This window comes from Danio rerio, chromosome 11 (assembly GCF_052040795.2).
Source record: "Danio rerio strain M-AB ecotype USA chromosome 11, GRCz13ab, whole genome shotgun sequence".
Lineage (NCBI taxonomy): Eukaryota > Metazoa > Chordata > Actinopteri > Cypriniformes > Danionidae > Danio > Danio rerio.
Window position 1 is genome coordinate 26,366,121 of NC_141031.1, and position 19,670 is coordinate 26,385,790.

Consider the following 19,670-nt stretch of genomic DNA (forward strand, 5'->3'; position numbering starts at 1 on the left):
CTCCAATAAGATGTATGGGAACCTCCACTCCATCCACCACTGTAGATTTCTGTAAAAAATATTATAAAATAATTATAGTGGTTGTTTCAAATTAAGCTTGTTTTAGGAAACTTGGAAATATCTTGCATTAAAGTGTTTGGATGTAATGAGTTAAAAAGTAACTTGCTACTGTAATTAGATTACTTCTCTGCTAACAAAAGTCAAGTAAGAGTTTATTGTTACGTTAATTTTATGCAATTTAATTGCAGATGATTATAATATACTTCCCTTAAATTATGTAAATAATTTTGACAGTTCGGTATAAATCAAAACAACTGTATTTGTTATATATGTATTTCTTTAGTATTTGCTTTAAATATATTTTGCAGAATAAATTTCAACTAAAAAAGGTTAGATTCATCAAGATTGATCATGCTTAAGAAAAATTGAAGTTGGAATTTGTTCATAAAATATAGGGTATACATTCAGAGAAACTGTAATTCGTAATTAATTATTTTTTAAAGTAACTTACCAAACACTGCTGCACAATAATAGTTCTAATAACATTTGTCATAATTGTCCACCAATTCTCACTATTAACTAATGGTATATAGTAAGCATATTAGCTGTTTATTAGAATTTAGAGCACATATTGATAGCACATAATGAAATATTTGGTAACACTTTACAATAAGGTTGGATTAACATGCATTAACAATGAAAAACACATCTGTTAAGCATAACTTAATCTTTGTTAATGTTAACTACTCATATTTTAATTTACTGTAGGTTTACATTAGCAAAAATTCAGTACAAAAAAAAATTGTCTTAGGTCAAGTTATCTAATCCATTAACAAATATATGTATGCGTAGAGTGTTCATGTAAATAAACATTACCTAATTAAGTTGTTAATGAAAAGAGGTGCATTAGATTAAGTTCATTTAAGATTATGTAATGCTTAATTTAGTTGTTCACCATTAGTTCATGTTAACTAATACATAAATATATGTTTAGTCAACTTTAATAAAATAAGTAATACTTAATAATATTATAAAAGGTGTACCTCACGAGGAAACAAATACCCATCATGAGCCTCAGCCATTTGGTATATAGGTGAGTTGGCTAGCACTCTTGCATCGTGAGTTCGACCTGGCCAACCCACATACACATCCGTAAAACTGAAAAAATAATAATTATCTCAATATTAATAAAACAAAACATAAATATTATTTAAAGATAAACAGCATTTAACAAATGTCCATGTGCGAACAGTTAATTATCAAAGTTAGATAACAATAGCACTGTAAGCATATAGCTTATGTAGTACATTACTGGAACAGGTTTCTGCAATATCAGCATGTCATCTAGAAGGCTTGTGATAAGAAAACAATAAATATTTTGTGTGAAGAAAATGTAAACTAAAAACTGTACTGCTATTTATTAGGCAAATAACAAAATAAAATAATATTTGATCAAATCATGTTTTTATACCACAAATTTGTATAAATTTCACTTTCTTTCAGAGGTTAAGACATTAATCAAACATAAATTAAATCATTAAAATATTTCTTCTACCACAAGTAAAAGCATGTAATTGGGTATAAATAAAATATAAACCGCATTGCATTTTAATTAAACAATAAATTAAATACTATATTTTAGCATTAGAAACTCTACTGTGACTTATATGGATTACCCATTAAAGAAACATAAACAATAGTTTTGGCCATCACGAATACTTGGGCAGCTGTGGCACAAATCAGTATGTGTTAAGAACTATATACTTTCTCACATATTTACATTTACTTACCAAAAGTTGTGATCCACAACGGCCTGCAACACTATAGAGTGCCAACCTTTACGGTTGCAGTAGGCAGCCTGGTCCACGTGAGGTTTAAGGATGGGTATGTGGCACCCATCGATGGCACCTGCGCACATCTTGTAGCCTCGGGCAAAAAAGCCATCAATGGTTTTTTGGAGACGCTCTCCTTTGGGCAGGCATATAAAGCGCTCGCAAAGGGTCTTCAGGGCATTTGTTACCTGATGGTGAAGTTAAACTGATTAGCTACATTTGTGTTACATTGTTTCATTTTTTACAACGCTCTTTGCTATTTTACAAAGTAAATGAATAGCAAATAACTTTTAGGTGAACAACTTTAAAACTATAAGCTACTCTTGTGAAAATGAATGAGTTTTTAATATAGATAGATAGACAGACAGATAGATAGACAGATAGATAGATAGACAGATAGATAGATAGATAGATAGATAGATAGATAGATAGATAGATAGATAGATAGATAGATAGATAGATAGATAGATAGATAGATAGATAGACAGATAGATAGATAGATAGATAGATAACATTTTATTTGCGTATTAATCACATATATCTAGAGTTCTACTACAAATAAACTTGACGTAGCCTACCTGACGAACAAGCATGCAGACAGTAGAAATTCCAAGGCCAAACAAGCAAGATATGGTCCTGTATTCACTCGGGGTGGCGTACCACCACAACACAACAGCAAGTCTCAGTCGGGGTTCCAGCGGTTTTCGCCAGCCGGTAGTTTTCCGTTTTAGAGATGGACTTAGTAGCTGCAGCACGAACTCGAATGTGTTTCTTGACATGCGAAAATGCTGCATCCACATACCGTCATCAAAGTTATTCAAAATATTCCCCCAAAATACTTTCCCGTGGATCCGCGGAAATGCCCATGTTCGTCGCACAGAACTCTTTGTAGCCAAATATGTAAACATTACGGTCTTTTTAAGCTGCAGGTAGCGCCTCTGCCTTTGGATGCTAGCGTTAACATTTTTTCGTCTATAGTTTAACAATTGTGTTTGTAGTCGTCTGTAACGATGCCTCTGGGACACAAGAAGGTGCATGAATACAAAATTTTGAAAGATAAATGAAATCATCAACAAAAATACAGATCGCATAATCCCCTCCATGTTTGTAAATACAATCCCAGCTGTTTAACTTCGAGGGCAAGTGGTTAATGATGTCACAGAATTTAACGGTATTTTGAAATGCATGTGTGAATGGTGCTTTTCCGGAAAATTTCCGGAACGTCCTCGCCTGTGTGAACAGCGCTTTTTTGAATATACCGGTAAAGTCGTTCCGGAAATTTTCCGGATATTTACCGGTATCACTGTGTGAAAGGGGCTAATGTCCATTATTATTGATATTATGTATATTACATTTTATTTTATAAAAATAGGGTAAAAGCCATGAAAATGCCATGAAAACACTTGGTAATATTTAAACTTTAAGAGAGCTAATCATAAACCTCACATGCAGACTTATATTTAGAAAATATAGATTGTTTTTGTGCACTACTTAAATCCATCACCAATTCCATTATAATAAAGTCTCAAACCCACGGCAACTTTTGAAGGCAGAAAAACAAATCTCTGATCACAGATGCACTCCCTGACACAAATGCACATGCTTTCCCAATTTATCCGGACTCATTCTGGAACCGATTCATAATGCATCAGATGCGTGCAGGACTACCTGGAGATTTTACTGTATGCTTTCAAACTCCCTAGTTTCCTCGTTCTGTCAAAATATCTGAGTGCATGCAATTATATCTGACAGCATGTATCCCCCGCTGGCTTTCCCCGGGTGGAGAACACACCCCTGCTCTCTGAGTGTAGATACGCTGGAGATGTTAGGCACACACGACCCCCTGTATCTGTCTGTTTGGCACACTACACCGGCTTTCAAAAGAGGCAGAACAAAAGACCTGAGCTGCACAAGGTGACTGAATATAGATTACACTCAAGAGTAGTGAGTTTACATCCATGCTTAACCTGATTGTGCTTCATGAGCATATCTATTTTCCTTAATTATAGTAAATTCATAAATGACTACAGCTTAAAACAATTTATGATTTATGATTTCCAACATGTAAAGTCATTAATCTGCTTTCTGTAGGTTTATTAAAGTGCTCATGCACAATATATAACAGGAACATGTTCTTACTTCAGATTTAAGCGTATCCAGAAATAGAAAACTTGTATTACTCAAAGAGGAAGAAAAATACAGCAAATTCAGATGATTTCTTGACCCAAAGAATTATTATAAGATATTATGCTATTTATTGTTACAATAAGAATGTGCTCTCAACTTATACAGCAGAAAATGAATCAAAATGCTGCATTTTAAGAGAATAAAATAGAAGATGCAAGTGCCCACTGTTTGAAAGCTAAGACAGGAATTAATATCATATCTTCCATGTAAACGTGTACAAAAATGTTATTAAATTGCTGTTTTATAACTTCAGAAAAATCACTGTAAGTGTTGAGTGTTATGACAGGATGCGACGAGCGTTGAGTGTTATAACACGCAACGAGCTGTGATTAGGGATGAGATAAAATGCTCCAAATCTATAATGTCGGTCCCCTTTTCAAAATAATATTCCCACATACAAAGTATGTATAGTATAATACAAGGCTATATAAGCTTAAAAATAAGGGGAAATTATCATTGTTGTCATCTCAGATGGAAACATTGTAGCCAATCAAACGCTGCCTGGTAATTGTATTAATTGTATTAAATTGTATTTTTAATTTTTTTTTTTGTAAAAAGTCAGAGACTGTGTTTTGCTCGAATTGGCACGTGTTTCACTGGGCTTTTAAACTCAGGATTTAAATGAGAACAAGGGAACAATGGTATTTGAGGCTCACAGTTTGTCATTTCCATGTTCTGAACTCTTATTATTTAGCTATGCCTAGGCATATCCAGATTTTCATTCTATGGCTTTTTAACATTTAAAATTAGCTTTGGTGCACTGCATTAAACTGTGAATGCTTTGTGAAAGTGTACACCTCATTAGGTGTTTAACCTGTTTAGACTCTTTCTGAAAGACATTGTTTGTTACTTTTTTTTGGTAGGTGGGGATGTGTGTGTGTCGGGTCATGACAGTGGGCCGGTGTTTGAAGAGCAGCCATCTAGTCTGATTTACCCAGAGGGGATGCCAGAAGGCAAGGTGACCCTGAGCTGCCAGGCTCGCTCCAGCCCTGCTGCTGTTTACCGGTACTCACATCACATTTTTGTCATTTACACGTGAACGAACAAAACACGACCTTTACTTGCTTTGTATGACTCATAGTTAAACAAAAACCAACATATTTTACTAAATAGCATATTAAAATTAAATATTTTATGTGTTTGAAGTATCTGTTTAATAAAGCTGCTTTACAAAATTAGTAAAATATTCAAATATGTCAAATATTAATCCAATTTCAGTTAACTTTCTGTTTTAATACATTTTTAAATAAAGTTTTGGTTTGTGATGGCTAAACTGAACTTTACAGTCTACATTGTGTCACATGATCCCTCAGAAAACTGGTTCTCAAATTTAAATAAATATATGGTTATTATTATTATTATTATTATTATTATTATTATTATTAGTGGTGTAACAGATAACAAATCTCATGGTTCGGATCACATAGTGTTTTTTTAGTCAAGGATTGGACCATAGTATGGATCAGCCAAAAAGGGAGGAGACAAATGTAATTTGTTTTCCTTTTATTACAAAAACAGCCCTGCAAGAAACTTTTAGTTTTAACAAGCAGAACTGAGAACCTGTAATTTTATTAAAAATAAAATGAAGAAATAATCAGCTGAGTAAAATAAATATAAAAATATTCAGTACTGTGAAAATGACTACTACTGTTGCTGATAATGCTAAACTTAATAATCTAACATTATAATTTGTACAATCATTGCTAGATGTATAATTTTTGAAGAATTATTCAGTGGCATCTTTTTGAAGGCTGGGTAAATAATGTAATTGCTGCCTTCAACTTTCATTTTTGAGCATCAAGTTAAATGCATATGACGGTGATCATAAACATCAGTGGTTTTATTCATTCATTCATTTTCTTGTCGGCTTAGTCCCTTTATTAATCTGGGGTCGCCACAGCGGAATGAACCACCAACTTATCCAGCACATTTTTATGCAACGGATTCCTTTTCAGACGCAACCCATCTCTGGGAAACATCAATAAACACTCATTAACACACACTCATACACTACGAACAATTTAGCCTACCTAGTTCACCTGTACCGCATGTCATGATCGAACCAGCAACCCAGCAACCTTCTTGCTGTGAGGCAACAGCACTGCCTAACGGTAATCCAAGTGCTTCTGTGTTTATTTGACTGTTTGTAACTTCATAACTAGCTCAAATGACTAAAGACTGAATTTCTTTCTTAATCTTTGCATTTTTCAAACACAGATTTGAATGCAGTGATTTGAAGGATTAGTAAACTTATGCAAATCATCTTCATTTATAATTTATGTTGTGTGGGTGTTGAGATCCTGAACTTTTAAGGATTAATTGTGCATCTTACACTGAATGCATTAATGCAGGCTAAACAAGTAGAGACAGAAAACACCTTTAATAACCTAAGAAACCCATCATATTCCGAATAACCTACCACAACTTCTTCCCTTTTTCATTATTTTTTACAGGAAAGCCTAAATGCTTTCATACATGTGAACTGAATGAACCTAGAGGCGATCTCTCTGTGATCATTACAAATTTAGGATTAATCTTCTGGTAAAAAGGTTATTAATCTGCGGGCCACGTGTGTTCCGATCTGTACGAATCACAGATCAACTGTGATCCATTAACACCCCTAATTATTATTAATGATTAAAAAAGCTGTGCTGCTTAATTTGTTTATGGAACATGGAATTTTTTTGCTATTTAGTACTTCTGATTTCCAAAGTGATTTCCAAAGTTTTTTATCATACTGTTTTTTTATATATATTATATAATTGAGATCCAGTTTTATATGTAATTTTGACAAAGAAAACTTGAAGATACAATGTATTTGATGAGAGCAGTTTTTAAGTAGATTATTGATATTTCAATAAAATCAATAAAAATATACTATATATATGGCAAATTGGTTATTGACTTTCCTTTACTCTGGTAATAAAGTCAGATCTTGTGTGTGATTTCCTCCCAGGTGGCGTGTGAATGGCACTGACATATCATTTGCTGAAGAGTCGCACTACACACAGGTTGCAGGAAACCTTGTGATCAACAACCCTCAGAATGGGCGAGATGGCGGCTCGTACCAGTGTCTCGCAATCAACCGATGCGGCACCATTGTTAGCCGCGTCGCTAATCTCAAGTTCGGCTGTGAGTAACCATTGTCCAAGTAGAAAACTGGGTCTTGTCTACTACTCGTGCTTGATTTATACTGTGCTTTCTTCCAGACCTGCATGATTTTCCCCCTGAGAGCAGAAGTCCTCAGACGGTCCATGAAGGAATGGGAACATTTCTTGCCTGCCAGCCACCAGCTCATTACCCAGGTAAACACACACACATATCAGTTAGCAAAACATTTCACTCTTTTTTTATTTCGTTAACTCTTGCATCCCTTCTGTTTGTTAGCTTTGTCCTACCGCTGGTTTATCAACGAGTTCCCTAACTTCATCCAGCCAGAAGCGGGCAGGTGGTTTGTTTCTCAGGTCACTGGTAACTTGTATCTTGCTAACGCGAGAGCCAATGACACGGGCAACTATTTCTGCTTCACCACCATCAACATGGATGTCAGCACCAAGAGCATCTTCAGCAAAGCTGTCCAGCTCACAGTTCACCCTGATGGTTAGTTCAAAGCCTTATATTTCCTTCAGCAACAAGCTCAAAAACTGAATCTTATTTTTTTTTTTTTTGCTGTGTTTCTTCAGCAAGCCCAAGGAAAACTGCTCCAAATATCCGAGTGCGTTTTCCCGCTGAGACATACGCTTTATCAGGGCAAACCGCACAGCTGGAATGCTTTGCCTATGGCAAGTAAGTCCCCCTTAACTCCTAGAGATCACTGCAGCATCGCTTTAACATAATCCATATCGCAGTCAGCTATAAAAATGTAACCATTTTTTCCATCATGCTCTCACTTTTACTTTTCCTCCTTTAGTCCGATTCCTAAAATCCGCTGGAGGAAGGTGGATGGAATTTTACCCCCTAAGGTTGGAACAAGTGTGGATGGGCCCATCTTGATTATTCCTGAACTGAATTTCGATGACGAGGGCATGTATGAGTGTGAGGTTTACAACTCAGAAGGCCGTGAGACGCATCAGGGACGTGTTTCTGTGCAAGGTAGGCATAGTATTAGAAATAGACAGAAATATAAATATTTTTCTCATGAACATTAAGTAGGGCAACACGGTGGCTCAGGGGTTAGCACTGTCACCTCACAGCAAGAAGGTTCAAGCCCCGACTGGGTCAGCTGGCATTTCATTTCCTCCAGGTGCTCTGGTTTCCAAAGGCATGCGCTATAGGTAAATTGAATACACTAAAGTGTCCATAGTGTATGTGTGTGAATGAGTGTCTAATGATGTTTCCCAGTACTGGGTTGTGGCTGGAAGGGCATCCGTTGCATAAAACATATGCGAGATAAGTTGATGGTTCATTCCTCTGTGGCACCCCCAAATTAATTAAGGGATAAGCCAAAGGAAAATGAATGAATGAATGAACATTAATTCGAAGCTTGATGCAATATAAACTTTGCGAGCAAGTGTGTTGTTGTTGTAGACAAAACTAAAATGTGGTGAGCGCAATAGCTTATTGGTTAGCACGCTGACATATGGTGCAGTAGCACGTCAGGGTGTCCCGAGTTCGAATCCCTGATAGAGGAAATTTCCCTACCCTACCCCCCTCTCTCTCTCCAACTTCACTTACTGTCTCAATACTGTCAAATCTAATAAAGTTTAAAAGGCCAAAAATAATTCTTAAAAAAAATGTGATTTTCATTTGTGTCTATTGTGTACTTGTATATAAAAGAATGGCCATATGTTATTATTGGTATGTTGAGGGGGAGTGAAGGTATAGAAGTTAGGGTCAACAATGCTATTAGTTTGAAAAGATATTTATTTTAAGAAATCAATATAAATAAATCCAACACCTAATTAGGTTTAAATGAATTTAAAACGCCATATGGGACGAATTTATATCCCATTTTGAAAGTAAAAGATACTCAAATAGGTAGTGTAATCTACACAATAATAAGTGTGTGTGGTTGAGAGTGTGCAGTGATTCGATGTTGTGGTCCTGTGACTGCTGGTGTTGGCTGTTGTATGGTTAAATTTTCTGAAAGTTAAAGTAAATAGGTTAATTTAGATTTAAATGAATAAAAAAATTGATAAAATAGTATTCTAATATTTTGGGGTGTTTTTTGTGCGTTTGGGTGGGTTTTAAACAGCTTTTGGGCTGAAAAAAGTGTGCTATATTTGGCAACGCTGTTGACATCACCAACTTAGACAGTGTATTGTTTTACACTGAAAATATCAGTAAAAGTCACACCGTTATGTTTTTCAACATCAGAAAATCTAGGAGCAGCCCAGCAGGCACACAACATCATAAGATGTTAATATTAGGCTAGCTAGTGTATAAGGGCAACATTATTTTGACATCCAATAAGGACATCAAATGACGTTGATGTTTGGTTGATTTTAAGGTTGTTTGAAAGTGACCAAAACCCAACATTGAGTCAACATCTTAAACCAATGTCAATGTCAAAATTGATGTCAAATGCTGACATTTATTCATCAGGTATGGCAACCGAAATCCAACGTCTGATAGACGTTATAGTGGTAACGTTCACAATGTCAAGCTGTAGCATCATTAGATGTTAATATTTGGTGGATTTTAAGTTGGATGTCGGACATTGACGTTAACCTGACATTGAGTTCTGATGCCCAATTTTCATTTCCAAGAAAAATGCAACATCCTCCAATGTTAGGGTACAACGTCAGTCTGACGTCATGTTGACGTCCTGTGCCTCCTGGAAGAGACCAAGGTCCCATAATGCAACTCAAAAGTGTAAATACATGAAAAATATGAATGTACCACAAACTACAAGAATGTGTTAATTAATGGATGTTTCACAGTGCATATTTCCATTCATTCACACATTTCGAAGACACATTATCAGTAGTATCTACAATGAAACACAAAGAAACATTTTTAATGAAAACAAACTTATCAATGGCGAATATAAAATAAAAAAGATTTAAAAAAAAAAACAGTAACACTAAAGCAATTCTGATGTACAAGCTGATTTGTGAACACGCCTTTTGGTAAAAAGTGGATGTTTGTGTTCTGCTTCCTCAGCTCAGCCGGACTGGCTTCAGGTCATGAGTGACTCTGAGGTGGAAATCAGTTCAGAGCTGCAGTGGAGCTGTGCTGCAGCGGGCAAACCCAGACCGACCATTCGCTGGCTCCGTAACGGACACGCCCTCATTACACAGGTCTGCCACACAAAAACACATGCTTACACACTCAAACTCACACACAGACACACATACACTCTCTCTCTTACATTTGCTGGCTTAGTAACTGACAGGCTGTCATCACACAGGTTTGCCACACAAAAACAAACATGCTTACACACACTCTCTTGCTTCACACTGGTCTGCCACACAAAGACAACTGATTACATGCACACACTAACTTTCGCTTTCCTCATAACAGGCAGACAACCTCTCAAGTCCCAACATACAGGTCTGACACACAAAAACAAACTCATACGCACACACACTCACTTTCATTGACAGTTATTTTCTCATCTCATAAAATAGGTCTGCCATACACACACTTGCCCACACATACTGTACATATACACACTCTCACGCTTGCTGGCTCCATAACAGACAGCTCCTCATCTTATCACACAGGTCTGCCATACACACCCTCACATATACATACACACAGAAGACCGCAGCCGGATTGTTATCTGACAATGTGTGTGTTATCAGAAATGAACAGGACCTCTAACTGTCAAGACTCAGACTGATATATGCTAACGAAATGCTTAAAAAACTCTTCATGTCTCCGAGGCAGTGATATATGCCTTTCCTCAGCTGGAGCTAGATTGACTGGAGAAATGTTGTGTGGCCCTCTGCTGGTGCTCATGTGCATCTTCATCATATATATGCAGGATCGTGTTGAAGTGAATAACGGCCGGCTGAAAATCGCTAATCTTGCCCTGGAGGATTCTGGGATGTATCAGTGTGTGGCTGAAAACAAACACAGCACCATTTACTCGAACGCTGAGCTCAGAGTTCAAGGTGAGCGCAAGACAATCTCAGCATGAAAACACATCGGAAAATATAGTTGCATAAACACTGACTGTGTCTTGTTGTGTATGTTAATACACTTTAAACCCCTTTCTGCCAACCCAGCCGTGCCTGAACCCCAGTTATAGTATAATCCGTGGTTAAATCCTCTTTGTGTGGTTACCCATTTCCCGTCCTGCCCCGTCCTGTCACCCTCTTTCAGTCCAGGCTCCAGACTTCAGGCTGAATCCAGTACGGAAGCTGGTTCCTGCTGCCCGTGGTGGACAGGTCAAAATGGAGTGTAAACCTCGGGCAGCTCCCAAACCCACTCTCTTCTGGAGCCGCGGCACAGAGTTACTGACTAATAGTACAAGGTAATACAGTAATCAAGTGTTTTAAAGGCCTCCAGATGTCTTGATTGATCAGATAGAGGGGAGCTGTAGATGATTTTAGTAGCAGTATGGTGTGTATGAACTCTCTTCAGGATAACCGTGACTCCGGATGGGATTTTGTGGATCTACAATATCAGTCGTGCTGATGAAGGAAAGTACACCTGCTTTGCAGAAAATTACCTTGGCAAAGCCAACAGCACTGGACACCTGTCTGTCAGAGGTAACAAAATCTTATTTTTTTAATTAAAAATTTTTTTTTTCACATTCATTCACACACATGCACTATGGCCAACTTAGCTTACCCAATTCACCTGTACCGCATGTCTTTAGACTGTGGGGGAAACGGGAGCACCCGGAGGAAACCCATGCAAACATGGGGAGAAAATTCAAACTCCACACAGAAATGCCAACTGACCCAGCCAAGGCTCGAACCAGCCACCTTCTTGCTGTGAGGCGATCGTGCTACCCACTGCGCCACCTTGAGGCCTTATTATAACAAATTTATATAAAAATGTAACAACACTACCAGTATAACTTTCTTTCTTGTATTTATTGACCTGACCTGTACTTATTAAAATGTATGCTAGTGTCATTCAGATCATTTAAATTATAAAACAATTAATTTGGCAAATTGTTTTTACATTTTCAAATCTAGTGGTTTTAATGATAGTAGATTGAAAAATGATGATTAATTATTTTTTTAACTGCACTATGATCTTAAATAAAGTTAATTATTGTGTTTGCAACTTATTATTAGAAAATAAGCTTGACATGATTTTATTTGTTGTTTCTAAATATTCTGGTAAAAATATACACTACCAGTCAGAAGTTTAAAGGTCAGTTTGATTTTTACATTTTTTAAAATAGGCATTTATTTAATCATAAACATATTACAACTTGAAAAATTGCTAAATGTTATTGCACTTTAAAATAACTGTTCAAAAGTAATTTCATTTAATCATTTATTCCAGTGATTTAAATAATGGATTTTCAGCTTCATTACTCCATACTTCAGAGTCACATGATCCTTCAGAAATCACTCTAATATGAATAATTATAATAATAATAATAATTATTATTATTATTATTATTATTATTATTATTATTATTATTATTATTATTTATATTATTATTATTAATGGTTATAGTGATAAAAGCAATAATGACTGGAATAATCATTTTTTTAAAACTACATACAATAAGTAATAAATAAATATTTAATAAATGAGTATTTAACAATGTAAAAAAAATACATTTGATAAATGTTGCCCTGATGAACAGAATAATTTTATTTAAACTGATTTTACACTTTGGGAAAAAAATGGCACATAAACTGTTTTTTATAGGGAGAGGTTATTAATGGTTAAGCAAAATTTGTATCTTCTAGACACACCTTGGTTTTTCAACTTAGTTTGCTTTCATGTAAACACCTTTATCAGCTATCTGATGGCATATGAATTGCTACATATCTTCTATTTTGTCTTGATATCAAGCCAGAGTTTTTTTTTTTTACTCGATTACATGGACACTAATACACTGATAACTCACAAGATCACCTCACTTAAATAACATGTTGTGCTAGATTACATGCAAACCAATAAGTAAAACCTGTTTGATATATTTTATTAATTTATCAGTTTGATTTCCCCACAGTGATTTTGAAAACAAATCATTTGTATATCTAACTGTTGAGAATTTAATTTGTTATGTTGGTTGTCAAGATAAATAAATATTTACAAACTGAAGAAAAGTACTGTAACACTGGAAAACTTACATCTCATATTCCATCGCATTTTGATTGTATCTTCTTGTGCTGCATGTGATAAGAACATGTTTATAAAAAAAGAGTCAAGTAATCATGAAAGAGTCTGCATGTAAACAAATGAAGACCTCTAAAATTATCATTTTAAGTAGTCATCAGCAAGTCATTGATGATACACATTGTTTTTAATTTTGTTCATTCAAACAGATGCCACAAAAATCACACTAGCGCCCTCTAATGCTGATATCAATCAGGGTGAAAATGCCACTTTGCAGTGCCATGCATCACATGACCCTACCATGGACCTCACCTTCACCTGGTCACTCAACGGAGTTCCGCTGGACCTAGAGGAACCAAATGGACACTATCGGCGAATGGAGGGGGTGAGCACTTCTTGCCATTTCTCCAGGTGTTGTCCTGAAGAATAGATACAAAAGAAGTTTAAAAGGCTTATTGAACCCCTCTATAGTGTCATTTTTCACCATCAAATTAAAATGACATAATATTTCTGATTCAGCATGTCATGTTTTTTTCCATGTTCATACAGGTCAATTTGTTTCAGATGTTTTTTATTTAGACTTATATTTAAACATATCATTTAAGCAGTATTTTTTATTATGATTACTATTACATTCAGACTCAAATAATGTTTATTTAGTATGATTGTAGTATGTGTTCAATGTGTTATTAGTTTAATATCAGCTGACAATGATTTAATATTCATAATGTTTATCCCATTCTTGTGGTCACCAAATCTACATTTATTTACTTACAAATACAGTTCAAGTGGTAATATTGGGAAAAAATGACTACAGTAAAAGAAAAAAACATGTGCATTGTGCAAACCATAATATTAATGTGCATATTCTTCGATGAACAAATAATAATAATAATAATAATAATAATAATAAATACTTACATTTATATATGCAACGGCAGCCATATTGCGCCAGACCGCACACCACACACCAGCTGATGAGAAAGACTGATGAAGCCAATTATGATTTGGGGATGGTTAGAAGATGATGATGGACAGAGGCCAGTTGGCAAATTTGGCCAGGATGTCAAGGTTAAACCCCTATTCTTTTTCTGAGAACATCATGGGATTTTTAATGACCAAAGAGAGTCAGGACCTCTGTTTAATGTCCAAAAGACTGTGCTCACTGAACAGTATAGAGTTCCCATCAATATACTGGGGCATTAGGAAAATTTAAAAGAATATGTCTACTGTCTTTCACTTTTAATTAGTTTATTGTTTATATGCTAAATAAAATTATTAGTCTATTTTGAAAAATCTTTATTATTAAAATATTTTGAACTGTAGTCTGTGCAGTTTGATTGTTGTACTGCATTCTTTTTTCAAAATGTATCGTTCCAGACTGTGAATATGAAAGTGAGCAATGCTAAAAACACAGCTATTCCCTGATAACCAACTACAATACACTCACTTACTTCAGAAAATGTGAACATAGTTATGTTCTTAATGTTTAAAATTAGCCAGCTTAGTCAAACCAGCTGAATTCTTATTCCAATATAAGCAGTCTCCTCTCACTCTCTGAGATTAGCTTTAATAGGATTCACTTCAAAGTAAATCCCTTTCAGACATGATATTATATATACAGTCCATTTCACAAATTCAAATTCAGCCTCTACAGATTAAAAAAAGCATGAGATAAATGCTCTTATGAAGCTAAAGTGGGCAAGTACTCTTTCCAAATAGACTTTACTTGTCTTTTCTCTGCACAGAAAGAGACGATCGGTGACCTGGTGATAGTAAATGGACAGCTCAGTCATGCTGGCACATACACCTGTACAGCCCAGACGGTGGTGGACAGCGCCATGGCCTCGGCCAAGCTGGTGGTGAGAGGTGAGGGTTTCCAGCTGGCCAAAACAAGACAGAGACCTTATTAAACCTTGCTTCACCAGGCCGCAGTCTGTTCAGCTTGATCATTCTTTGGCCAAGCAACTCTCGGCACTCGGCCCTGTAACATAGAGTCATGAAAAATCTCAATTTTGCTGATCCATTTCTTCAGGGTAAACAATGTTTACCCTTTACTAATATTGGCACCCCTGGTAAATATGAGCAAAGACAGCTGATCTGTCTTGATCATTTAAACTATTAATCAATTGCTCAAAATATGAAAAAAAAAACTCTCCTCCCATTAAGAATAACCAAAAGCAGCCCAGTTTTATATAGAAACGTGTTACACAATTATTGGCACCCCTCTACATTTGTATTTGTATGAACAGATCATTTTTCATCACATATTTTCTGTATATACAGTTGAAGTCAGAATTATTAGCCCCCCTGAATTATTAGCACCCCTGCTTATTTTTTTCCCCGTTTCTGTTTAATAGAGATTTTTTCAACAAATTTCTAAACATAATAGTTTTAATAACTGATTTCTAATAACTGATTTATTGTATCTTTATCATGATGACAGTAAAGGCGACACAGTGGCGCAGTGGGTAGTGCTGTCGCCTCACAGAAAGAAGGTTGCTGGGTCGCTGGTTCGATCCTCAGCTCAGTTGGCGTTTCTGTGTGTGGAGTTTGCATGTTCTCCTTGCGTTTGCGTGGGTTTCCTCCGGGTCTTAATGTGGTACAGGTGAATTGGGTAGGCTAAATTGTCCGTAGTGTATGAGTGTGAATGAGTGTGTGTGGATGTTTCTCAGAGATGGGTTGCGGCTGGAAGGGCATCCGCTGAGTAAAAATCTGCTAGATAAGTTGGCGGTTCATTCCGCTGTGGCGACCCCGGATTAATAAAGGGACTAAGTCGACAAGAAAATGAATGAATGATGACAGTAAATAAAATTTTACCTGATATTTTTCAAGACTCTTCTATACAGCTTAAAGTGACATTAAAAGGCTTAACTAGGTTAATTAGATTAACCAGGCAGGTTAGGGTAATTAGGCAAGTTATTGTATATCGATGGTTTGGTCTGTAGTCTATCGAAAAAAAAATTAGCCAAAAGGGGCAAATAATTTTTTCCTTAAAATGGTGTTTAAAAAATTAAAAACTGCTTTTATTCTAAGCAAAATAAAACAAATAAGACTTTCCCCAAAAGAAAAAACATTTTATATATACCCATACACTAAAGCATTTGTTTAGTTAATTAGATTAGATATCAATAATTAATGAATGACAAAATTGCATCTCAATGTTTTTCTCCACAGGCCCACCAGGCCCTCCTGGAGGTTTAGTGGTGACTAGTGTGAACGACACATCGGTTGAGTTGAGATGGAGCCGTGGGTATGATAACCACAGTCCCATTGGCAAGTATGTCATCTTGGGCCGCTCGTCACAGACTCATGACTGGAAGAGGATGAGGACAGGTGAGGTTACTCTTAAATAATGACACCGTATTTCTATATAGAATTACATTTCTATATAGAATTAAGCGAAAAATTATGGTTTCTGGTTTTAACAGTTTTTATTTAATTTGCAGAATTAATAGATTACAATTTAATACTTAAGGTGTTTTATGTAAATTTCTATAATTTATGATTTTTAATTAATGTAATGTAAACAAAGTGTAATGTTTGATTATTGAATTGTATTTTAATACCAACAATATCTATTGCATTGTTTTTGTTAAATATATGCATTTTTAATTTTGAAATATGTTAAATGTATTACAATTAATGTATTTAATGTATAATATAATATTATTATAATATAATATAGTATAATATAATAGTATTATTATTATTTTATATTTCTTTCCATTTTAATATGGTAATAATATATTAAGATATATTTTATTAATTCTTTTTTTATTCTCTTTTGTTTTGGTATATTTATATTTTTCTAGTCTATTTTTCATTTATTCACTGTTACAGCCACTTTTCTGAATGATTGAACTAATCATACAATTACACGCATACATGTACTCGCTTGCTTACTTTAACCCATAAACTGCCTAAAGAAAAGCTGCCCAGGACACTTGTTTGAAAAATATAGTAGTATTATGACATCATATATAATGTTACCCTTAGTGATCGAATGCATACCTTTCATTTTGTGCTAATGCTTCCTCCAGACCCTGCAAACATAGAAGGAAATGCTGAATCTGCACGTGTGATAGATCTTCGGCCCTGGATGGATTATGAGTTTCAGGTCATTGCCAGCAACATCTTGGGCAGCGGAGAACCAAGCATGCCTTCCCCGCGTGCACAAACCAAAGAAGCAGGTCAGGACCGTTCCACTTTTATTAGTGCTAAATAAAAATCCAAACAAACCGATGATAAACTATTGTTGTGGTTCCAAACAATAACAAACTTGATTGATAGAAGGGTAATATTTTGTGTTACAGCACCAACTGTGGCTCCCAGTGGACTCGGTGGAGGTGGAGGAAACCGTAATGAACTTATTATTACATGGACTGTAAGTTCTATCTGTGTAATTTGATGTTAGAAATGCTTAATACTTTTTACTCTGTCCAGTATTTACACCTTTTTCCTTGTGCCCCATGATGCCTAGCGTGAATTATAGTTTCAACAATGTTTTAAACAACTGGTTTCAATGAGCTGTCATTTTTCCCCTCAAAGTCCTTCCATTGATTATTAAACTTATTAGAATGAACAAATTGCTTTCAAACCTGAAAAAAAAGTCTTTCTGCAAAAATGTTACAGTTGTTTATTGAAAATCACTGCACCGCAAGGTCATTATCGTTTGCATTTTTAAATAAATGTTTTTATTTCAATACTGTTGTTAAATTTGCTGTAAATCTCAGTTTCGTTTTTGTTTGCTTCATTAATGGTTTTGTTAGTTTTAGGTTAGCTTTTATTTTGTGAACACATCCCTATTTATATTTATATATTTAGTTTCAGTTTTAGTTTTAGTAATCATTCACCTGACTGGTGTTTAGCTGTAAAAGTGCCATAAAACAGATGCAGGTCTGCTTATTATTTCTAAAATAATAAATAATTATTTTTTTTTAATTATTATTAATTTTGTAAATTAAAAAAAAGAAGAAAAAAAAAAAAAATATATATATATATATATATATATATATATATATATATATATATATATATATAGTCTTAGGTTTAGTTTTTATTGACTAAAATACCCTTGCTGTACTGTAGGGAATACAAAGAGAAAATAATCCAGAGAAACAAATACAGTGAACTCAAAACAGCTTTGTCCACAGATAAGTTTGTTACTTTAATGTCACATTCAAATAGCAAGCGTAATATTGTTTTCATGACTGTAAGATTAGGCTTCGTGCTTTATATTTATCAGAGTATATTGATTATTTTTTGCACAAACTTAATATTTCAAATGATTTGTTTTAATTCATTTGAATATACGTTCCTCAACCTGGAAGTGCAACCAGTAATTTGAAACACAGTATTCACATTTGGGAAAAAGATGTGTAGAATTGCAAACAGAAGGTCAATAGATGTGTCTTTATTACCCTCAACAAAGAAATTAACATTTCTGCTGGCATGCATTACAGCCCATGGCCAGAGAGTATCAGAATGGAGACAGTTTTGGTTATATCCTGGCATTCAGAAAGCAAGGCATACCAACATGGACGGTGGTGAAGGTGCCAAATGTGGAGTCATCTCGATATGTGTACAGCAATGACAGTCTGACAGCATACTGCCCGTTCGAGGTCCGAATCAAGGCCTACAACAAGAAAGGAGAAGGGCCCTTCAGCCAGATTGCTGTAGTACACTCTGCGGAGGAGGGTGAGGGTTATTACTGAGGATTTTATTTATGGATATAATTATAGTATTTATTATATTCTGATTGGATGTTACTTAACCCCTAAAGGGCAGACATGGGAGATTACCTAATTAAAAGCTTAAATTGTTTCAAGAAAGCAAAATTATCACATTTATTTAAATGATGTTATTTCTTTTATACTATGAAATGCCATAAAGGTCTATCGATTGACTGGTTAATTTACATTAACTAGATCATTTAAAAAAAAAAAAACACAAATTATGATTCAAATGAAATGTTAATGAAATTGTTTTCATTTAAATTGAGAGATTTCTGTATTTCCATTGAAATTATGTTGACCAAAAATGCATGAATCAAACAACTATTTTTTAAATAATTAAAACTTATTATAAGTTATAATTATAATTATAATAAATAATAAATTATAATTGTTATTTTATATATTTATATTTGAATATAATTCTAATATCTATTAATATAGATAAAATCTATAATAAATATATTAATTTTAATATCTTTACTGTCTGTATTGTAAATGTTGACTTTTTTTATTGAATTTAAGTACAGTATGTATCTTTTTTTGTGAATAAAGAAAGTGTATTGCAATGATATAATCAAATCTGAATGCTAGCCATCATATTTTTAAATAATCCATACAAATCAAGGGATTTAATCCAAGTCTTCTAAAGAGACACAATATCTAGACTGGTTGTAAAACATTAAAAAAACCTGAACCCAAACAAACTTAATTG

The 19,670-nt window shown here is 34.7% G+C and overlaps 1 protein-coding gene across 1 annotated transcript in view; it reads left to right on the forward strand.

Annotated features, from left to right (window-relative positions):
- The window catches only part of cntn2 (contactin 2), a gene marked incomplete at its 5' end in the record, with an annotated part of 114,865 nt that overhangs the window by 32,359 nt on the left and 62,836 nt on the right, over positions 1-19,670 (forward strand). Inside the window, 16 exon segments of the mRNA NM_131446.1 lie at positions 4,883-5,024; positions 6,976-7,151; positions 7,229-7,324; positions 7,407-7,619; positions 7,703-7,805; positions 7,930-8,111; positions 10,125-10,261; positions 10,951-11,080; positions 11,292-11,442; positions 11,553-11,680; positions 13,430-13,605; positions 14,969-15,089; positions 16,398-16,556; positions 17,264-17,413; positions 17,537-17,607; positions 18,686-18,920. Coding sequence (NP_571521.1) covers positions 4,883-5,024; positions 6,976-7,151; positions 7,229-7,324; positions 7,407-7,619; positions 7,703-7,805; positions 7,930-8,111; positions 10,125-10,261; positions 10,951-11,080; positions 11,292-11,442; positions 11,553-11,680; positions 13,430-13,605; positions 14,969-15,089; positions 16,398-16,556; positions 17,264-17,413; positions 17,537-17,607; positions 18,686-18,920 — 2,370 coding nt within the window.